At 46.1% G+C, this 24,239-nt stretch overlaps 1 protein-coding gene across 2 annotated transcripts in view; it reads right to left on the bottom strand.

Moving 5' to 3' along the window:
* Positions 1 to 23,229, bottom strand: part of LOC115129389 (dystrophin-related protein 2-like) — a 120,327-nt gene extending 97,098 nt beyond the window's left edge. Inside the window, exons 1-2 of one of the 2 annotated variants that reach the window (XM_065018590.1) lie at positions 23,060 to 23,229; positions 14,775 to 14,952 (exon numbers count right to left, since the gene is read on the bottom strand). In XM_065018590.1, the coding sequence (XP_064874662.1) occupies positions 14,775 to 14,821 (47 nt within the window). In that variant the 5' untranslated portion in view covers positions 14,822 to 14,952; positions 23,060 to 23,229. The remainder of the gene's footprint in view (positions 1 to 14,774; positions 14,953 to 23,059) is intronic. The other variant, XM_065018589.1, reaches the window with a different exon arrangement.
* Between the last annotated feature and the right edge of the window lie 1,010 nt (positions 23,230 to 24,239).

Here is a 24,239-nt window from a genome sequence, read left to right as displayed (position 1 = left end):
TAAATCCTCAATAATATTCCAACCGGACAATTCCTTTGTATTTAGAAATGAAAAGGAACGCAGCTTGCTCTCATGGCCACGCGCATGATTTAGCTCATGGCATTCTGCCAGACCCCTGGTTCAAACAGCTCTTATTCGCTCCCCATTCACAGTAGAAGCCTGAAACAAGGTTCTAAAGACTGTTGACATCTAGTGGAAGCCTTAGGAAGTGCAGCATGACCCCATTTATACTGTATCTTGAAAAGGCAATGAGTTGAAAAACTACAAACCTCAGATTTCCCACTTCCTGGTTGGATTTTTCTCAGGTTTTCACCTGCCATATAGGTTCTGTTATACTCACAGACATCATTCAAACAGTTTTATAAACTTCAGAGTGTTTTCCATCCAAATCTACTAATAATATGCACATATTAGGTTCTGGGCCTGAGTAGCAGGTAGTTTACACTTGGCACGCTTTTCATCCGAATGTGAAATTGCTGCCCCCTATCCCAAACAAGTTAATGCGTTTGAGCCAATCAGTTGTGTTGTGACATGGTAGGAGAGGTATACAGAAAATAGACCTATTTGGTAAAAGACCAAGTCCATATTATGGCAGGAACAGCTCAAATAAGCAAAGAGAAACGACAGTCTATCATTACTTTAAGACATGAAGGTCAGTCAATCTGGAAAATTTCAAGAACTTTGAAAGTTTCTTCAAGTGCAGTCGCAAAAACCATCAAGCGCTATGATGAAACTGGATCTCGTGAGGACCGCCACAGGAAAGGAAGACCCAGAGTTTCCTCTGCTCCAGAGAACAAGTTCATTGGAATTACCAGCCTCAGAAATTGCAGCCCAAATAAATGCTTCACAAAGTTCAAGTAACAGACACGTCAACTGTTCACAGGAGACTGCGTGAATTAGGCCTTCATGGTTGAATTGCTGCAAAGAAACCACTACTAAAGGACAACAATAATAAGAAGAGACTTGCTTGGGCCAAGAATTACGAGCAATGGACATTGGAAATTTGTCCTTTGGTCTGATGAGTCCAAATTTGAGATTTTATGTTCCAACCGCCATGTCTTTGTGAGATGCAGTGTAGATGAATGGATGATCACTGCGTGTATGATTGCCACCGTGAAGCATGGAGGAGGAGGTATGAGCACTTCCGGGTTGGAGCGAGCGGTCGCATCTGCACTCGGTCCGCAGGTAGTATTACATTTCATTACATTTCATTATAGTACAACGGTTTGATTTGTCTAATCTTAGCAATTTCTTCTTAGCTAGCTACACAGCCGTCTTTGTATCATAGATAATTGCGTAATTATCGTATTTCGTCGTCCTAACGCAGTCTACACTGCCCTGCAGCTAGCCAGCTAGCTAACGTCCACCGTTAGCTAGTCCACCGTCTACCGATTAGCAGCACAACTATTACACTCAACTGAACGACTTGATTAGTGTAGTGTTAGCTAGCTACATAGTTGTCTTTGCTGTCTTCGTACCCAAGATAATTGTGTAGTTTAGAGTGTGTAGTTTTATGTCGTCCTTAACATAGGAGACTCTGCTAGCTAGCCAACAGCTAGCCAACGTCTACCGAACAGAACTTCTGCACTCAACAATCCGGTCGCATTTCGCTTCGCTCCACAGGTAGTATCACATTTTTCATTTCATTTCATTACAGTACAACGGCTTGATTTGTTTGATCGTAGACAGCTAGCCAACGCTAGCCAGCTAGCCGTCTTTGTATCAAATATAATTGTGTAGTCTAGAGCGATTTCCTAGGTTAGCCAGCCAGCTATTGTCGTTCTTTTAACGCAACGTAACGTAATCAACACTGCTAGCTAGCCAGCTAGCCCCGAATAGCAGCACAGTAGAAACTATTACACTCAACGGAACGACTTGATTAGTGTAGTGTCAACAACCCAGCCAATGCCAACTAGCCTACTTAGTCAACAACGCAGCCTCTGCCAGCTAGCCTACTTCAGCAGTACTGTATCATTTTAATCATTTTAGTCAATAAGATTCTTGCTACGTAAGCTTAACTCTCTGAACACTCGTGACGTGTAGTCCACTTGTCATTCCAATCTCCTTTGCATTAGCGTAGCCTCTTGTGTAGCCTGTCAACTATGTGTCTGTCTATCCCTGTTCTCTCCTCTCTGCACAGACCATACAAACGCTCCACACCGCGTGGCCGCGGCCACCTAATCTGGTGGTCCCAGCGCGCACGACCCACGTGGAGTTCCAGGTCTCCGGTAGCCTCTGGAACTGCCGATCTGCGGCCAACAAGGCAGAGTTCATCTCCGCCTATGTCTCCCTCCAGTCCCTCGACTTCTTGGCACTGACGGAAACATGGATCACCACAGACAACACTGCTACTCCTACTGCTCTCTCTTCGTCTGCCCACGTGTTCTCGCACACCCCGAGAGCTTCTGGTCAGCGGGGTGGTGGCACCGGGATCCTCATCTCTCCCAAGTGGTCATTCTCTCTTTCTCCCCTTACCCATCTGTCTATCGCCTCCTTTGAATTCCATGCTGTCACAGTTACCAGCCCTTTCAAGCTTAACATCCTTATCATTTATCGCCCTCCAGGTTCCCTCGGAGAGTTCATCAATGAGCTTGATGCCTTGATAAGCTCCTTTCCTGAGGACGGCTCACCTCTCACAGTTCTGGGCGACTTTAACCTCCCCACGCCTACCTTTGACTCATTCCTCTCTGCCTCCTTCTTTCCACTCCTCTCCTCTTTTGACCTCACCCTCTCACCTTCCCCCTACTCACAAGGCAGGAAATACGCTCGACCTCATCTTTACTAGATGCTGTTCTTCCACTAACCTCGTTGCAACTCCCCTCCAAGTCTCCGACCACTACCTTGTATCCTTTTCCCTCTCGCTCTCATCCAACACTTCCCACACTGCCCCTACTCGGATGGTATCGCGCCGTCCCAACCTTCGCTCTCTCTCCCCCGCTACTCTCTCCTCTTCCATCCTATCATCTCTTCCCTCTGCTCAAACCTTCTCCAACCTATCTCCTGATTCTGCCTCCTCAACCCTCCTCTCCTCCCTTTCTGCATCCTTTGACTCTCTATGTCCCCTATCCTCCAGGCCGGCTCGGTCCTCCCTCCCGCTCCGTGGCTCGACGACTCATTGCGAGCTCACAGAACAGGGCTCCGGGCAGCCGAGCGGAAATGGAGGAAAACTCCGCCTCCCTGCGGACCTGACATCCTTTCACTCCCTCCTCTCTACATTTTCCTCTTCTCTCTCTGCTGCTAAAGCCACTTTCTACCACTCTAAATTCCAAGCATCTGCCTCTAACCCTAGGAAGCTCTTTGCAACCTTCTCCTCCCTCCTGAATCCTCCTCCCCTCCCCCCTCCTCCCTCTCTGCAGATGACTTCGTCAACCATTTTGAAAAGAAGGTCGACGACATCCGATCCTCGTTTGCTAAGTCAAACGACACCGCTGGTTCTGCTCACACTGCCCTACCCTGTGCTCTGACCTCTTTCTCCCCTCTCTCTCCAGATGAAATCTCGCGTCTTGTGACGGCCGGCCGCCCTACAACCTGCCCGCTTGACCCTATCCCCTCCTCTCTTCTCCAGACCATTTCCGGAGACCTCCTCCCTTACCTCACCTCGCTCATCAACTCATCCCTGACCGCTGGCTACGTCCCTTCCGTCTTCAAGAGAGCGAGAGTTGCACCCCCTTCTGAAAAAACCTACACTCGATCCCTCCGATGTCAACAACTACAGACCAGTATCCCTTCTTTCTTTTCTCTCCAAAACTCTTGAACGTGCCGTCCTTGGCCAGCTCTCCCGCTATCTCTCTCAGAATGACCTTCTTGATCCAAATCAGTCAGGTTTCAAGACTAGTCATTCAACTGAGACTGCTCTTCTCTGTATCACGGAGGCGCTCCGCACTGCTAAAGCTAACTCTCTCTCCTCTGCTCTCATCCTTCTAGACCTATCGGCTGCCTTCGATACTGTGAACCATCAGATCCTCCTCTCCACCCTCTCCGAGTTGGGCATCTCCGGCGCGGCCCACGCTTGGATTGCGTCCTACCTGACAGGTCGCTCCTACCAGGTGGCGTGGCGAGAATCCGTCTCCACACCACGTGCTCTCACCACTGGTGTCCCCAGGGCTCTGTTCTAGGCCCTCTCCTATTCTCGCTATACACCAAGTCACTTGGCTCTGTCATAACCTCACATGGTCTCTCCTATCATTGCTATGCAGACGACACACAATTAATCTTCTCCTTTCCCCCTTCTGATGACCAGGTGGCGAATCGCATCTCTGCATGTCTGGCAGACATATCCGTGTGGATGACGGATCACCACCTCAAGCTGAACCTCGGCAAGACGGAGCTGCTCTTCCTCCCGGGGAAGGACTGCCCGTTCCATGATCTCGCCATCACGGTTGACAACTCCATTGTGTCCTCCTCCCAGAGCGCTAAGAACCTTGGCGTGATCCTGGACAACACCCTGTCGTTCTCAACTAACATCAAGGCGGTGGCCCGTTCCTGTAGGTTCATGCTCTACAACATCCGCAGAGTACGACCCTGCCTCACACAGGAAGCGGCGCAGGTCCTAATCCAGGCACTTGTCATCTCCCGTCTGGATTACTGCAACTCGCTGTTGGCTGGGCTCCCTGCCTGTGCCATTAAACCCCTACAACTCATCCAGAACGCCGCAGCCCGTCTGGTGTTCAACCTTCCCAAGTTCTCTCACGTCACCCCGCTCCTCCGCTCCCTCCACTGGCTTCCAGTTGAAGCTCGCATCCGCTACAAGACCATGGTGCTTGCCTACGGAGCTGTGAGGGGAACGGCACCTCAGTACCTCCAGGCTCTGATCAGGCCCTACACCCAAACAAGGGCACTGCGTTCATCCACCTCTGGCCTGCTCGCCTCCCTACCACTGAGGAAGTACAGTTCCCGCTCAGCCCAGTCAAAACTGTTCGCTGCTCTGGCCCCCCAATGGTGGAACAAACTCCCTCACGACGCCAGGACAGCGGAGTCAATCACCACCTTCCGGAGACACCTGAAACCCCACCTCTTTAAGGAATACCTAGGATAGGATAAAGTAATCCCTCTCACCCCCCCTCCCCCTGAAAAGATTTAGATGCACTACTGTTCCACTGGAGGTCATAAGGTGAATGCACCAATTTGTAAGTCGCTCTGGATAAGAGCGTCTGCTAAATGACTTAAATGTAATGTAAATGTATGATGGTGTGGGGGTGCTTTGCTCGTGACACTGTCAGTGATTTATTTAGAATTCAAGGCACACTTAACCAGCATGGATACCAGAGCATTCCGCAGCGATACGCCATCCCATCTGGTTTGCGCTTAGTGGGATTATCAATTGTTTTTCAACAGGACAATGAGACAACACACCTCCACGCTGTGGAAGATCTTCTTGACCAAGAAGTAGAGTGATTGAGTGCTGCATCAGATGACCTGTTCTCCGCAATCACCCGACCTCAACCCAATTGAGATGGTTTGGGATGAGTTGTACCGCAGAGTGAAGGGAAAGCAGCCAACAAGTGCTATGTGGGAACTAAGACTGTTGGAAAGCCTTCCAGGTGAAGAAAGGTGATAGAATGCCAAGAGTGTGCAAAGCTGTCATCAAGGCAAAGGGTGGCTACTTTTAAGAATATTTTGATTTGTTGAGCACTTTTTTGGTTACTACATGATTCGATATGGGTTATTTAAAAGTTTTGATGTCTTCACTATTATTCTACAATGTAGAAAATTGTTTAAAACAAAGAGAAACACTTGAATGAGTATGTGTATCCAAACTTTTGACTGGTACTGTATATATTTTAAACAGGACAAATCTGGGGGGGAACGTGCCCAAATGAAATAACAATTATGGAATTAAGTTACCTTAATGAGAAGGATAAGACAACAATGAGCAACCAACAGGCTGTTGTTTAATCTGAATTGAGTTGTTGTCGACAAGGACTGGGAGCACAGCAAAACAGACTCAATTAACCTGGCTAGCTAGCGGATAATTTAGCTGGCTAGCGTGGCTAGATTATTTACATCGATGTGATGCAGTCAAGACAGGCACTACCAGGTGGAATGATATATCAACTACGGCAGATACAAGTTTGTCTTGCTAGCGCGAGTATAACTACTTTCTCTCTCCCTCCCTTCCATCTCAGACAAACCAACCCCTGCCCTTCCCCGGCTTGCTGCAGCAGCAGCACCAGCAACATGCAGTCTCTCCTGAGTCGCGCAGCAAAGTGCCCAAGTTTTTAAAAGTTTCTTGTAAAAAAATTTTTTTTAAAGTAGACTATACGGATATTGCAAAAATGTACGATATTATTCAAAAAGTGACCCCTGTTGAGCTACACCCCTGACCCTTGTCCACACACTCTCAATGCACGTGTGGGTGGTAGCCTACTGTGTCTTCCTCACCACTCACAGAATGGAATTCACAACACAATGCAACACAACAACAGCTTGGGTTCCTACAACACGTACTATCTTGATTTAAAGAAATTCTGACCAGCAATATACAGTGCATTTGTAAAATATTCAGAACCCTTGACTTTTTCTACATTTTGTTGTGTTACAGCCTTATTCTAAAATGGATAATAAAAAATCCTCATGAATCTACACACAATAACCCATGATGACTAAGTGAAAACAGGTTTTTAGAAATGTTTGTAAATGTATAAAAAAATGTATATAAAAAAATATCTTATTTACATAAGTATTCAGACCCTGGGCTCCAGAGTGGCGCAGCGGTCTAAGGCACTGCATCTCAGTGCTCGAGGCGTCAGTTCTCGAGGCACCTTAAGGACTCTCAGACCATGAGAAACAAGATTCTCTGGTCTGATCAAACCGAGATTGAACTCTTTGACCTGAATGGCAAGTGTCACGTCTGGAGGAAACCTGGCACCATCCCTACGGTGAAGCATGGTGGTGGCGGCATCATGCTGTGAGGATATTCTTCAGCGGCAGGGACTGCGAGACCAGTCGGGATCGAGGGAAAGATGAACAGAGCAAAGTACAGAGAGATCCTTGATGAAAACCTGCTTCAGAACGCTCAGCAAAGGTTCACCTTCCAACATGAAAATGACCCTAAGCACACAGTCAAGACAATACAGGAGTGGCTTCGGGACAAGTCTCTGAATGTCCTTGAATGGCCTAGGCAGAGTCCGGATTTGAACCCGATCAAACATCTCTAGAGAGACCTGAAAGTAGCATTGCAGCGACACTCCCCATCCAACCTGACAGAGATTGAGAGGATCTGCAGAGAGGAATGGGAGAAACTCTCCAAATACAGGTGTGCCAAGCTTGTAGCGTGAAACCCAAGAAGACTTGAGGCTGTAATTCCTGCCAAAGGTGTTTCAACAAAGTACTGAGTCTGAATAATATTGTAAATGTGATATTTCAGTTCTTTATTTTTTGCAAATGACAAAATCCAACTGTTCAAACCCCTAACATCAACAAACATGGTTAAGCGAGGCATCCCATCAGGGAACCAACAAGAAAACCTAAACACAACCCAGAGGCTACCAAAATCTCACTCTAACACTAAACAAACTACTGACAATATCTTCATATCTACTGACAATGACATTCCAGCCACACCATCTGACTGGATGATTGATGTTGAAATGGTCCAATAATGTTTGAGTTATTCCCACCTCTACCATCCCACTGGCCTGAGGGCTCGTTTAACCCTTGACCCCTAGTAATGTTGGACAGAGAGTCTTTTCATTAATAGTCTTTTCATTAATATTGTAGCTCAACAGGGCCTGTAGGGGCTCAGCCAGGAAGTGCTGCAGGGAAGAGCTGGTGGAAGATAATGTGGGGCGCAACACAGCCACTGTAGTTAACACTGACTGACTATAGGGGGCACTGCCAGGAGAGAAGGGGAGGAAGGGTGCCAAGGACAATGGAGGGAGGGAGAGAGGGAGAGAGATGGGGAGAAGGAGAGGGAGATAAAAAGACAGACGGCGATGGAAAGGGGAAACTGAAAAAGAGAGAGAACTACTGAGAGAGAGAGAGAAATAAAGAGAGCCCTGCCATTAACCAGACAGAACAGGGAGAACAGAGACAGGCTCAGAGTCTCTGGCCCTGCCCCCAGTATATCCAAGCGCAGGCGAGTGGCACTCTGAAACCATCCCAGCCATGCCATGTGTCCCTCCCTCCATGGGCACACACATTCCCATCGTGCCAGTCTGCCACCCACGTCACCCCCAGAGGGCATTCTCCATAGGCCACTGCACACAGCACGGCAGTGTTACACACACACCACCAGAACAATAGCCCACTGTTTCAAGGACATCACAAAGACTACCTCTATAAACTTTGGTATTATGATGATGATGATGATGATGATGATAATTTAGGCAAAACTGAAAGGCAACAGATCATTCAGCCATCAATTATCTATGAATTGTATTGTTCACAGGTAGTATAATGGTCTTGTTCAACCAAGTAACCTTTTCCTAAAGCTCTATGTACTTTACATTGTAAGACATTGTGGGAGAGGAGGGGTGCTAAACTGATATTTAGAATTGTTTTAAGATGGTCATACTATGGATCATTTAGCTACAGTATTTGATTTAGAATTTTAGGACCGCTTTAGGTATAAAAAAATATATATAAAATATATATTTTTGGGGGCCTCTCGAGTGGTGCAGTGGTCTAAGGCTCTGTCGCAGCCGGCCGCGACAGGGAGACCCATGGGGCGGAGCATAATTGGCCCAGTGTCGTCCGGGTTAGGGGAGGGTTTGGTCGGCAGGGATGTCCTTGTCCAATAGCGCACTAGCGACCCCTGTGGAATCCGGGCACAGTGCACGCTGACACGGCCGCCAGGTGTACGGTGTTTCTTCCAACACATTGGTGCGGCTGGCGTCCGGCAGAGATGGCCGCCTCACTTCGTGTTCCTAGGAAACTATGCAGTTTTATGTTTTTTTACGTGTAATTTCTTACATTGGTACCCCAGGTAATCTTAGGTTTCATTACATACAGTCAGCAAGAACTACTGAATATAAGAGCAACGTCAACTCACCATCATTACGACCAGGAATATGACTTTCCCGAAGCGGATCCTGTGTTCTGCCTTTCACCCAGGACAACGGAATGGATCCCAGCCTGCGACCCAAAACAAAGATGTCGTAAAAGAGGGAAACGAAGCGGTCTTCTGGTCAGGCCTCGGAGACGGGCACATTGCGCACCACTCCCTAGCATACTTCTCGCCAATGTCCAGTCTCTTGACAACAAGGTTGATGAAATCCGAGCAAGGGTAGCATTCCAGAGAGACATCAGAGACTGTAACGTTCTTTGCTTCATGGAAATATGGCTCACTCGAGAGACGCTAACGGAATCGGTGCAGCCAGCTGGTTTCTCCACGCATCGCGCCGACAGAAACAAACATCTTTCTGGTAAGAAGAGGGGCGGTGGCGTATGCCTTATGGTTAACGAGACGTGGTGTGGTCACAACAACATACAGGAACTCAAGTCCTTCTGTTCACCTGTTTTAGAATTCCTCACAATCAAATGTCGACCGCATTATCTACCAAGGGAATTCTCTTCGATTATAATCACAGCCGTATATACAGTATTACCCCCCAAGCAGACACATCGATGGCTCTGAACGAACTTTATTTGACTCTTTGCAAACTGGAAACCACATATCCTGAGGCTGCATTCATTGTAGCTGGGGATTTTAACAAGGCTAATCTGAAAACAAGACTCCCTAAATTGTATCAGCATATCGATTGCGCAACCAGGGCTGGTAAAACCTTGGATCATTGCTATTCTAACTTCTGCGACGCATATAAGGCCCTCCCCCGCCCTCCTTTCGGAAAAGCTGACCACAACTCCATTTTGTTGCTCCCTGCCTACAGACAGAAGCTAAAACAAGAAGCTCCCGTGCTCAGGTCTGTTCAACGCTGGTCCGACCAATCTGATTCCACGCTCCAAGACTGCTTCCATCATGTGGACTGGGATATGTTCCGCACTGCGTCCAACAACAACATTGACGAATACGCTGATTCGGTGAAGGAGTTCATTAGAAAGTGCATTGAAGATGTCGTTCCCATAGCAACGATTAAAACATTCCCAAAACAGAAACCGTGGATTGATGGCAGCATTCGCGTGAAACTGAAAGCGCGAACCACTACTTTTAACTAGGGCAAGGTGACCGGAAACATGACCGAATACAAACAGTGTAGCTATTCCCTCCGCAAGGCAATCAAACAAGCTAAGCGTCAGTATAGAGACAAAGCAGAGTCGCAATTCAACAGCTCAGACACAAGAGGTATGTGGCAGGGTCTACAGTCAATCACGGATTACAAAAAGATAACCAGCCCAGTCACGGACCAGGATGTCTTGCTCCCAGGCAGACTAAATAACTTTTTTGCCCGCTTTGAGGACAATACAGTGCCACTGACACGGCCCGCAACCAAAACATGCAGACTCTCCTTCACTGCAGCCGACGTGAGTAAAACATTTAAACGCAAGGCTGCAGGCCCAGACGGCATCCCCAGCCGCATCCTCAGAATATGCGCAGACCAGCTGGCTGGTGTGTTTACGGACATATTCAATCAATTCTTGTCCCAGTCTGCTGTTCCCACATGCTTCAAGAGGGCCACCATTGTCCCTGTTCCCAAGAAAGCTAAGGTAACTGAGCTAAACAACTACCGCCCCGTAGCACTCACTTCCGTCATCATGAAGTGCTTTGAGAGACTAGTCAAGGACCATATCACCTCCACCCTCCCTGACACCCTAGACCCACTCCAATTTGCTTACCGCCCAAATAGGTCCACAGACGATGCAATCTCAACCACACTGCACACTGCCCTAACCCATCAGGACAAGAGGAATACCTATGTGAGAATGCTGTTCATCGACTACAGCTCAGCATTTAACACCATAGTACCCTCCAAACTCGTCATCAAGCTCGAGACCCTGTGTCTCGACCTCGCCCTGTGCAACTGGGTACTGGACTTCCTGACGGGCCGCCCCCAGGTGGTGAGGGTAGGTAACAACATCTCCACCCCGCTGATCCTCAACACTGGGGCCCCACAAGGGTGTGTTCTGAGCCCTCTTCTGTACTCCCTGTTCACCCACGACTGCGTGGCCATGCACGCCTCCAACTCAATCATCAAGTTTGCGGACAACACTACAGTGGTAGGCTTGATTACCAACAACGACGAGACAGCCTACAGGGAGGAGGTGACGGCCCTCGGAGTGTGGTGTCAGGAAAATAACCTCACACTCAACGTCAACAAAACTAAGGAGATGATTGTGGACTTCAGGAAACAGCAGAGGGAGCACCCCCATATCCACATCGATGGGACAGTAGTGGAGAGGGTAGTAAGTTTTAAGTTCCTCGGCGTACACATCACAGACAAACTGAATTGGTCCACCCACCCAGACAGCATCGTGAAGAAGGCGCAGCAGCGCTTCAGGAGGCTGAAGAAATTTGGCTTGTCACCAAAAGCAATCACAAACTTCTACAGATCCACAATCGAGAGCATCCTGTCGGGCTGTATCACCGCCTGGTACGGCAACTGCTCCGCCCACAACCGTAAGGCTCTCCAGAGGGTAGTGAGGTCTGTACAACGCATCACCGGGGGCAAACTACCTGCCCTCCAGGACACCTACACCACCCGATGTCACAGGAAGGCCATAAAGATCATCAAGGACAACAACCACCCGAGCCACTGCCTGTTCACCCCGCTACAGGTGCATCAAAGCAGGGACCGAGAGACTGAAAAACTGCTTCTATCTCAAGGCCATCAGACTGTTAAACAGCCACCACTAACATTGAGAAAATCATATAATAACACATTCAGAAATGGCAAAAATATAGTCAAAAGATAAATCATAAGAAACATGGTTTTGAAGTGTCAGTCCAAAATCTAGGAGGAAAAAAAATTCAGGAAATATATATTTTTACACATATTTAACAAAACTACCTTCATACTTCCATTAGTTTAAAAAAATCCAGTACTGGTGTCACGTTCTGACCTTAGTTCTTTTATTATGTCTTCACTCCGGAGCTGCCGGAGTCTCCCGCCTGTCCGGTGCTGCGGTAATCTCCCGTCCGTCCAGTGCTGCCGGAATCTCCAGTCCATTCGGGACCCGTGGCTTGGGTCCCCAGTCCGAGGTCGGCGGCGAGGGTCGCCGTGTTAAAGAGGCCACGGAGGCGGGTAAAGAGGCGGAGAAGGACTATGGTGGAGTGGGGTCCACGTCCCGCACCAGAGCCACCACCGCGGGCAGACACCCACCCAGACCCTCCCCTATAGGTTCAGGTTTTGCGGCCGGAGTCCGCACCTTTGGGGGAGGGGGGAGTACTGTCACGTTCTGACCTTAGTTCTTTTATTATGTCTTTGTTTTAGTATGGTCAGGGTGTGAGTTGGGTGGGTTGTCTATGTTACTTTTTCTATGTTTTGGGATTTCTGTGTTTGGCCTGGTATGGTTCTCAATCAGAGGCAGCTGTTTATCGTTGTCCCTGATTGAGAACCATATTTAGGTAGCCTGGTTTCACTTTTGAGTTGTTTGTGATTATTTTCCTGTTTAGTGTTTTTTTGTCATTCACCTTACGGGACTGTTCGTTGGTCGTTTATTTTTTTGTTCAAGTGTTCCATTACTCAATTAAATTATATGAACACTTATTACGCTGCGCATTGGTCCTCCAATCCTTCTTTACTACTCCTCCTCGTCAGAGGAAGACAGCCGTTACAACTGGTTACCTTCAGACGGGTCCCGTGACGCTAGTTTGTAAGTCAAATCGTTCGGACACTACAGGCGTTTTTTTTGTGAAAAGACAGATTTTCTCATGGTCTGACAAACACCCCTCTGCCACCTATTACCACAGATAAAGGAAGTAAGACACTGGCGGATGCGATGAATTGAGACGCATCCAATGCAAAAAAACAGATATCTCCAGCCTAAACTGGCGGATTTTGATGGGGATTGTTTTGTTGTGTAACTTAGATTGACTCTAAGGGGCTAATGTGTAGCAGTCGTAGTTCATCTGATCTATACCTGTTTAATCAACGTGCCTGAGGATGTGAAGTGTTTTCCCATTCACATCCATAATCATTTAGAGTTCATTATGCCACATTATGCATACAGAATATTTATCATATGGAGCTGTGGCTTCACTGATTGGAGTTTTAATCATGACACACCTCAAGCAAACAACCATCGCCTCGGTAACTGTATAATAAACACAACACCAATAACAGACTACTCCGTCTAGTCCTTAGACTCTCTTTTGTTGAAAAAATATATAATTACCTCTACTGGTGTGATACACTGAAGAAAATATATATATATATATTCATGTCGACCTTCAGATTCTATGAATTACCAGGCTTGGTGATGTTGGACTCAGGCTTATCAACGTGTTTCAATGCATTGAGCATTCACAAGTAAGTGAGTAATAGCTTACACAGCTAGCCTATACAGGACAATTGTGCTAGGCAGTAGCAGTAGATTAGGGGTTGTAGTGTGGTTTCTATGGTGTCAAGCAGGAGCAGGAGAAGCAAGAGAGGCCTTGGCCAGACTTTAGCTCCTCCTCCTCCTCCTCCTACCTCTGCCATTGGAACTTCTGTTAAGTTCCACCACAACATATCCATCAAAACCTGACAAGCCATTAGATAAACCAACCTCCAGTTGTCCAGGAGTTGGCACTCAGTCCTGTACACATCTCTCAGGGACATGTCTTAGCACTCGCTCTCCACTCCTTTAAAGACATGACCGTAGTGATCTGTCTCTCTCCCACTCGCTCTCTCTCGCTGTGGGCCAAATGATGTCAGAAGGGGTTGAGTGTGTGTGTGTGTGTGTGTGTGTGTGTGTGTGTGTGTGTGTGTGTGTGTGTGTGTGTGTGCGTGTATGCCTGTATGCGTGCGTGCGTATGAGTGATCTCATTACAAAACGCTGCAGGGGGAACTGTCTTAACGAATATCCCCACATGTCCCTGCTGGAAGCACCAGGATGATGAGGGTCAAGTAAGTCATTAAAGAGGCCAATCCTGTAAATAGGATGCCAGCTGAATTAAAGTCATACCAATGACATGCCAAGCTTGGGCGCCTTCCAATTAGTCATCAAAGCAGTACTACAGTTGTTCCTAATTGTTTTGCAGATGCAGACCTCAGTATTAACCCACATATTATTAATAATGAATAGGCTCACTTGGAGATGTGTCTGCGAATATTTCATTACGTGAGCACTTTATTGAGACAATGTTTTTCTAATTGTGGGAACAGCAGTGAACAAATCAGAGCAAGTATCAACACTGCACAAACGTCGGAGCATGAAAGTGGCTGGAAGACGCTTGTTTGCACAGCATGTTTCAAAACCCGACATTGTGACAGCAGGGTTTTGAAACATTGTGTGTTTTCTTGAAATTATTCTGTTGATACTCTCCCACTGCCTAAAGTAAACTGTATTTTAATAACATTGAAATGTAGTGTATATCACACTCCCATTGAAACCCAGTATACAGTATAATACATGCATACTATTGAAACCCAATTTAAAACACATCCTACCCTCATCGAAAGCCAATTTAAAACACATCCTACCCTCATCGAAACCCAATTTAAAACACATCCTACCTCCATTGAAACCTAATTTAAAACACATCCTACCCGCATCGAAACCCAATTTAAAACATATCCAACCTCCATTGAAACCAAATTTAAAACACATCCTATACCCATTTAAACCCAATGTAAAACACACTCCCATTGAAACACATGTATAAAACTCCCATTGAAACTCAATGTGAAGGAGAATCCTAACCCCATTGAACCCCATTGTAAGCAACGTCTTACCGGATGTTGTGGGACTTGCGTTTGATCTCGTTCCAGCAGAGATTCATGTCTCCAGATGTGTGGTGCCCTCCCAGCCTGCTACACTTCGTCCCCACCACTCCGTCCTCCTGCCCCTCAGCATCCACCGTGGACTGGCAGGGCACACAGTGGCATCCCGGCCACCCTGGTCGCCCCGCAGCTACACACAAACACACAGAACACACACATTAGCCTATTTTAATTTTTTATTTCACCTTTATTTAACCAGCTAGTTGAGAACAAGTTCTCATTTACAATTGCGACCTGGCCAAGAAAGCAAAGCAGTTCGTCACATACAACAACACACAGTTACACATGGAATAAACAAACATACAGTCAATAATACAGTAGAAAAAAGTGTATATATATGTATATATGTATGTATATATATAGGCAATAAAATAGCCCATAGTGGCGAGGTAATTACGATATAGCAATTAAACACTGGAATGGTAGATGTGAAGAAGATCAATGTGCAAGTAGAGATACTGGGGTGCAAAGGAGCTAAATTAAAAAATAAATACAGTATGGGGATGAGGTAGTTGGGTGGGCTATTTACAGATGGGCTATGTACAGGTGCAGTGATCTGTGAGCTGCTCTGACAGCTGGTGCTTGAAGTTAGTGAGGGAGATAAGAGTTTACAGGTTCAGCAATTTTTGCAGTTTGTTCCAGTCATTGGTAGCAGAGAACTGGAAGGAGAGGCGGCCAAAGGAGGAATTGGCTTTGGGGGTGACCAGTGAAATATACCTGTTGGAGCGCGTGCTGCGGGTGGGTGCTGCTATGGTGACCAGTGAGCTGAGATAAGGCTGGGCTTTACCTAGCAAAGACTTGTAGATGACCTGGAGCCAGTGGGTTTGAAGATGAGTATGAAGCCAGGGCCAGCCAACAAGAGCGTACAGGTCGCAGTGGTGGGTAGTATATGAGGCTTTGGTGACGAAACAGATGCCACTGTGATAGACTGCATCCAATTTGTTGAGGAGAGTGTTGGAGGCTATTTTGTAGATGATATCGCCGAAATCGAGGATCGGTAGGATGGTCAGTTTTACGAGGATATGTTTGGCAGCATGAGTAAATGATGCTTTGTTGCGAAATAGGAAGCCAATTATAGATTTAATTTTGGATTGGAGATGCTTAGTGTTGGTCTGGAAGAAGAGTTTACAGTCTTACCAGAAACCTAGGTATTTGTAGTTGTCCACGTATTCTAGGTTAGAACCGTCCAGAGTAGTGATGCTGGACGGGCAGGCAGGTGCGGGCAGCGATTGGTTGAAGAGCATGCAATTAGTTTTACTTCAATTTAAGAGCAATTGGAGGCCACGGAAGGAGTGTTGTATGGCATTGAAGCTTGTCTGGAAGTTAGTTAGCACAGTGTCCAAAGAAGGACCAGAAGTATACAGAATGGTTTAGTCTGTGTAGAGGTGGATCAGAGAATCACCAGCAGCAAGAGCGACATCATTGATGTATACAGAGAAGAGAGTCAGCCCGAGAATTGAACCCTGTGGCACCCCCATTGAGACTCCCAGAGGTCCGGACAACAGGCCCTCCAATTTGACACACTGAATTCTATCAGAGAAGTAGTTGGTGAACCAGTCGAGGCAGTCATTTGAGAAGCCAAGGCTGTTGAGTCTGCCGATAAGAATGTGGTGATTGACAGAGTCGAAAGCCTTGGCCAGGTCAATGAATACGGCTACACAGTATTGTCTCTTATCGATGGCAGTTATGATATCGTTTAGGACCTTGAGTGTGGCTGAGGTGCATACATGACCAGCTCGGGAAGCCAGATTGCATAGCAGAGAAGGTACGGTGGGATTCTAAATGGTTGGTGATCTGTTTATTAACTTGGCTTTCGAAGACCTTAGAAAGGCAGGGTAGGATAGATATAGGTCTGTAGCAGTTTGAAAAGGGGGATGACCGCGGAAGCTTTCCAATTTTTGGGGATCTCAGACGATACGAAAGAGAGGTTGAACAGGCTAGTAATAGGGGTTTCAACAATTTCGGCAGATAATTGTAGAAAGAGAGGGTCCAGATTGTCTAGCCTGGCTGATTTGTAGGGGTCCAGATTTTGCAGCTCTTACAGAATATCAGCTATCTGGATTTGGGTGATGGATAAATGGGGGAAGCTTGGGCGAGTTGCTGTGGGGGTGCAGTGCAGTTGACAGGAGTAGGGGTAGCCAGGTGGAAAGCATGGCCAGCAGTAGAAAAATTATTATTGAAATTCTCCATTATCGTGAATTTATCGGTGGTGACAGTGTTTCTATAACTTCTATAGCTTCTATAACATTGCATCGTAACATATAATCACATCGTATTATATCATATGCAGGGTTGGGGTCAATTCCATTTAAATTCCAGTCAACTCCAAAAGTTGAAAATCATGAAGAAAATTGGAATTGAAATGTTTGTGTACTTCCTTAATTGACTGGAATTTAAATTAAATCGACTCCAACCCTGATCACATGTACATTCATAAATGGGGCACTGCGTTTTATCTGAACATTGTGACCTAACCAAGAGAAATTCAAAGCCCTACTCTTAGACACGTCTACACTTGGATGTGTGAACCAATACACGTGGATACATCCAAACCTTTGTCAGGTTTGTGATGGCATCAGTTTAGGCAAGTGATGAGAGAGTGTTTGTAGGGTCGTGACATCTCTTCTGTCTGGCCACTGAGCTGTCAGGGAGCTTCCTCTTCATCTCCAATCAAGTCTAATCATCTTCCCCTCTAGGAGGTCACCGCATATACCTTCACTACAGCCTGCACTAAATTACTATTGCCCCGTAGCACTCACATCTGTAGCCATGAAATGCTTTGAAAGGCTGGTAATGGCTCACATCATCGCCATCATCCCAAACACCCTGGACCCACTCCAATGCACCCACTCCAATTCGCATACCGCCCCAACAGATCCACAGATGATGCAATCTCTATTGAACTCAACAGTGCCCCTTCCCACTTGGACAAGAGGAACACCTACAGTGGGGCAAAAAAGTATTTAGTCAGCCACCAATTGTGCAAGTTCTCCCAATTAAAAAGATGAGAGAGGCCTGTAATTTTCATCAAAGGTACACTTCAACTATGACAGACAATATGAGAAAAAAAATCCAGAAAATCACATTGTAGGATTTTTAATACATTTATTTGCAAAATATGATGGAAAATAAGTATTTGGTCAATAACAAAAGTTTCTCAATACTTTGTTATATACCCTTTGTTGGCAATGACAGAGGTCAAACGTTTTCTGTAAGTCTTCACAAGGTTTTCACACACTGTTGCTGGTATTTTGGCCCATTCCTCAATGCAGATCTCCTCTAGAGCAGTGATGTTTTGGGGCTGTTGCTGGGCAACATGGACTTTCAACTCCCTCCAGAGATTTTCTATGGGGTCGAGATCTGGAGACTGGCTAGGCCACTCCAGGACCTTGAAATGCTTCTTACGAAGCCACTCCTTCGTTGCCCGGGCGGTGTGTTTGGGATCATTGTCATGCTGAAAGACCCAGCCACGTTTCATCTTCAATGCCCTTGCTGATGGAAGGAGGTTTTCACTCAAAATCTCAAGATACATGGCCCCATTCATTCTTTCCTTTACACGGATCAGTCGTCCTGTTCCCTTTGCAGAAAAACAGCCCCAAAGCATGATGTTTCCACCCCCATGCTTCACAGTAGGTATGGTGTTCTTTGGATGCAACTCAGCATTCTTTGTCCTCCAAACACGACTAGTTGAGTTTTTACCAAAAAGTTATATTTTGGTTTCATCTGACCATATGACATTCTCCCAATCTTCTTCTGGATCATCCAAATGCTCTCTAGCAAACTTCAGACGGGCCTGGATATGTACTGGCTTAAGCAGGGGGACACGTCTGGCACTGCAGGATTTGAGTCCCCGGCGGCGTAGTGTGTTACTGATGGTATGCTTTGTTACTTTGGTCCCAGCCCTCTGCAGGTCATTCACTAGTTCCCCTGTGTGGTTCGGGGATTTTTGCTCACCGTTCTTGTGATCATTTTGACCCCACAGGGTGAGATCTTGCGTGGAGCCCCAGATCGAGGGAGATTATCAGTGGTCTTGTATGTCTTCCATTTCCTAATAATTGCCCCCACAGTTTATTTCTTCAAACCAAGCTGCTCACCTATTGCAGATTCAGTCTTCCCAGCCTGGTGCAAGTCTACAATTTTGTTTCTGGTGTCCTTTGACAGCTCTTTGGTCTTGGCCATAGTGGAGTTTGGAGTGTGACTGTTTGAGGTTGTGGACAGGTGTCTTTTATACTGATAACAAGTTCAAACATGTGCCATTAATACAGGTAACGAGTGGAGGACAGAGGAGCCTCTAAAAGAAGAAGTTACAGGTCTGTGAGAGCCAGAAATGTGTTTGTAGGTGACCAAATACTTATTTTCCAACATAATTTGCAAATAAATTCATTAAAAATCCTACAATGTGATTTTCTTTTCTCATTTTGTCTGTCATAGTTGAAGTGTACCTATGATGAAAATTACAGGCCTCTCTCATCTTTTTAAGTGGGAGAACTTGCACAATTGGTGGCTGACTAAATATTTTTTTGCCCCACTGTATGTGAGAATGCTGTTCATTGATTACAGCACAGCGTTCAACAACATAGTGGACTCTAAGCTCATCCCTAAACTAAGGGCCCTGCGATTAAACACCTCCCTCTGCAACTGGATCCTCGACTTCCTAACGGGCTGCCCAAAGGTGGTAAGGGTAGGCAACAACACATCCGCAATGCTGACCCTCAACACGGGGGCCCCTCAGGGGTGCATGCTTATTCCCCTCCTGTACTCACAGTTCACCCACGACTGTGTGGCCATCATTAAGTTTGCAGACCACACAACGGTGGTAGGCCTGATCACCAACAATGATGCGACAGCCTACATGGAGGAGATCAGAGAGTTCGCAGTGTAGTGCCAGGACAAAAACCTCTCCCTCAACGTCAGAAGGGCTAAGGAGCTGATCGTGGACTACAGGAAATGGGCTGTTGTGGAACAGGTTGAGAGCTTCAAGTTCCTCAGTCTCCACATCCTTAAGGAACTATCATGGTCCACGCATTAACACAGTTGTGAAGAGCGCACAACAACGCCTCTTTCCCCGTAGGAGAAAATAGTTATACATGGAACTGAAAAGGGTTCTACTGGTACTAAAAAAGGTTCTCCAATGGGGACAGACAAACATCCCTTTTGGAACCCTATTTTCTAAGAGTTTAAGCATATATCACCCTCACCATCTCTCTCCCCCTTCTCTCTCCTCTCTCTACCCGTTCTCTCTCTCTCTCTCTCCTCTCTCTCCTTTCTCTCTCCCCTCTCTTCTCTCCTTTCCTTTCTCTCTCTCTCGTCTCGCTCTCCTCTCTTACCTTCTCTCTCTCCTTTCTCTCACCTCTATCCTTTCTATCTTCTCTCCCCTCTCTCTCTCCTCTTTCTCTCTCTCCTCTCTTACCTTCCCTCCTTTCTCTCCTCTCTCTTCCATCTCTCTCCCCTCTCTCCTTCCTTCTTTCTCTCCCCCTCTCTCTCCTTCATCTGCTTGCCTCTCATTATTGAGACAGCCCTCTGTTTGTTCAAGGGCAATTTCTCAATTTTGTATGAATCAGCATCTCTCTCTCCCTCCTCCTCTGTATAATCCACTGGCTGGATGATTAATCCTCTCTGTTCATGGTTCTTCAGTTATGTGGATAGGAGCTCAGATACTGTTAATACCTACAAGCCACACAGGCTCACTGGAACTCCAGCTATTAAACATATTAAAATCACCAGCAGCAATGAGCAGCCAACAGAACCTTTTCCCCAGCTTAGCCTAATATCGCTGAGCAATTATGACTGCACAGACGGACCGTAATAACACACAACACAGCGATATGAAGCGGAGTGACCATGTTTTGTTTGTTTACTTGATGGCAAATTGAGCTGAATCAACAGAAAGGCCATCAACGACAGCAGTAGCGGTGGAACTGCGCCCCTGTTTATAGCTTTGACTGAGGAAGGCATTTTTTCCAACCATACGAAGGGGAGCCTTGTGTTAGTGATGCCAGAACACTGGGCAGGCCTGGGCTATCTTCCTTCCTCTCCTCTCTGTGTCCAGTCCGGAGACAAGCACTGGCATCAGTACTGGCAACTGCGTCAGGCAGGACCACCAGCATCGGACCAGCATACTCATGCATACACAAGAGTGATGCACACATACACACAAACCATTGAAAATCGTGGACACACACACAAACACTACATTCCCCAACGCACACACACACACAAACGACATTCCCCAACGCACTTCCCCAACACACAGAGTAATTCAACGACACATACCATCAACTCATGTTTCACAGATGGACACATGAGTTTCATATGCTGTACAGGTCCATCTCTGGACATGTATTATTGACGAGTGTGGTATCTGATAATCGCTGAAGCACTCTCCCATTTTCCCAAGAGGGCTGAGCCTGTGTGGGGAGCACTGAGGTTTACCGGTAAGCTCTTCACTTCGTGCTGCAGCACTAGGCTGTATTTATTTAGTTTCTTTGGCAAGGATTCTCGTCTAGACTGAATTGAATAAAAACACCAAGGTGTCTTCAAAAAATTACACCACCTCCTCAAAACCTAGCTGATCAACACAATTCATTGTGAAATACTAATTACTTACTTAATTACTTGTTAGAAATTTGTGACAGGGACCGTCATCTTTTGTTTCTATTACACAATTTTCTTCACAGCTAATTTTTTTTGTGTGTATTAGACAATTTAATTTCTTCATAACGCATTAGTGTACTGTACATTACACAAATTTCTATTAGTTGTGGTTAATGTTAGCTAGGTGGGGATTAAGGTTATGGTTAGGTTTAAGGGTTAAGGGTTAGGTAACAAGCTAGTTAAAGTAACATGCTAGCTAAAGGGTTAGGGTTAGCTAACATGCTACCAAAGTAGTTAAAAAGTAATAAGTTGTTGTAAAGTTGCTAATTAGCAAAAATCCTAGCTGAAATCCTAAAGTTGTCCATGACTTGCTTCAAACACACAACAATTGGGTTACTAAACAGTCAAGTTATAAGCACACCCATCCTCCCCAACCAACCACCCTCCTTTTGTCTTAAGTAACCTAATTATTGTACTTTAATATATTTGCATCAATTGACCATGTCTTTCTGAAACATACTCAAAAGCTTTCGAGTATTGTCATGGAAATTCAGTACTGAGAGATTTGGTCATTTCTTCAAACAATCATCTTTATTTAATATTGATTAATTATTGCAATAATGAGGCTGGTCGACCCTCCACCCTTGAGTGTTGGACCGAGTAACCTAACCTTTACACAAATGCAGAGTACTTTATATAGCTGACACTAACACTGTTCAGCCATGGTTGATTCAACCACCCTTATGCAGACCAAGGAGCATCATAAACCACTCTGGGTTCATCCTGTCGTTATTTTTTATTATTGGGGCAGCAGGTAGCCTAGTGATTAGAGTGTTGGGCCAGTACCCGAAAGGTTGCTAGATCGAATCCCCGAGCTGACAAAAATCTGTCATTCTGCCCCTGAACAAAGCAGTTAACCCATTGTTCCTAGGGCATCATTGTAAATAAGAATTTGTTCTTAGCTGACTTGCCTAGTTAAATAAAGGTTAACATGTTTTATAATAATTGCAAGAGGGTTGTTCTCTTAACCCCTCCCTGGCTTAGATTTCCAGATGCAAGGATGATTTAGAGACAATTAGGACTTCTTCTAAACTCCTCCTGGCTATCTCGATCTCAGTTACAACCACCACATCTTGTTTATATAATGCAGTCTTTAACTCATTTGTCAGCTCAAGCCATCTCCAGTGACCATACACCCAGATTAGCTACAGGGAACTAGAGTGGAGCCCATGAAAACACAGAATTAAACAGAACACAAATGCCCTATTTGCTAAGTATTAATTGCTAACTATTAATATCAAACAAACCAGGTAAATATGTCATTTTCCTATCACAGTATTTTCCCCAGATGAGAAATAAATCAGATCAATGACAATCCAAGATTAGATAAACAGCTTTACCTCATCTCCCAGACAGACGACAACTGTTCAACTACGCAGATAAAACTGCCAGCTGATCAAAGAAGTGACAGTAGTTCTAACTTCCTTCTGTACGCGTATATACAACACCCTGATAATAATCTCCAGGTATCAACACCACCACTTTTCTCAGATCAGTCTCTCTGACAAGCAGCAATACAGTATCTACACTACTTCACTCTCATTATGAAACCATAACAGAGAGTTGACAGTTACCGTGCTTACCTTGATATATTAGAATCACAACCGAGAGAATCCCTCCAGGAGCTACAGCAGTGCTACGATAGTGTTCCTCTCACACTGAAGTTCGAGTGATTTTAAGAGGGGTTCCTCACTATTCCCAGAGTGACATTTGTCCTGTCTACAGAGAATGGAGAGAATGCTGTGATGACTGGTGATGAGGGTGTGGTGGGGACACGCAGAGAGACAGAGGCTCCCTCTCCGGTCAATGAACTTATTGTCACTGCACATTCCTCATCACACCAACCTGTTCCTCTACTCCTACCCACTGGCACTGGAAAAGGCCATCTGCCCAGGGTCCAGCCGGTCAATGCCCTTCAGTGACATACAGGCTTCAACAGTGGTTCCCAAAAGGTTTTGTTCTGTGGTCTATCAAAAGCTTTTAGGAATTTCCCTATGGCCCTTCAAGATGAACAGCGAAGGGAGCCTTGTGACATCACTGCCGAAACAACACACTCTCCTCTTTGGAGAAGAAACAATGGGCTGGAGCTCTCACATGGGTTCAACTGCATAGCTGCTTGAGATTGGGTATGTACTCTCCTCCTTCCTCTCCTTCCAGAACAGAGAAAGTGACTGGCAAAGGCACCATCAGAAGACTAATGCCAGTAGAAAGGGCTGTGAACCACCAATGGGTCCTGATCCACCATCTGGGAATAATGAAGAACTGACCACCATGCAACAACACACAGGGCTGAGCAACACACACAGTGACACCCAGAACAAATCTCCCTCGCACCACAGCCAGTTTCCACTGGGTAGTGGCTTAAGACTCTGTGGCTGTGGATTTGTGACACAGTTTAATAACACAACTTTGGCTAGGACAACTAAATGTCAGGCCAACACAGAGTTAGAGAATGGGCTTCCAGGGGGTACAGTTTGTGGGGGGGATCCAGTGTATGTGTGTGTGTCCACATGTCTGTAGCAGCTGCCTGATGGGGGTTAGCGGTGCCATTACCCCCTTCTCTACTGGCCTGTACCCCACATCCCACATCCCCCCCAACGGCCAACAGTTTAAGCTAACCGAGTCGTCAAGAGAAAACACAGCAGCCATAGAGCTTACTGAATCCACTGCTGCTCACACAGGACAGAGGAGAGAGGGACGAGAGAGGAGAGAGAGAGACGCTCGCACATGCTAACACACGCACACACAAAAGTACACAAACAT

The sequence above is a fragment of the Oncorhynchus nerka genome, linkage group LG5 (genome assembly GCF_034236695.1).
Source record: "Oncorhynchus nerka isolate Pitt River linkage group LG5, Oner_Uvic_2.0, whole genome shotgun sequence".
In the NCBI taxonomy this organism is placed as follows: Eukaryota; Metazoa; Chordata; class Actinopteri; order Salmoniformes; family Salmonidae; genus Oncorhynchus; species Oncorhynchus nerka.
The sequence above is the reverse complement of the archived record's forward strand: the minus strand, read 5'-3'. Positions and strand labels throughout refer to the sequence as shown.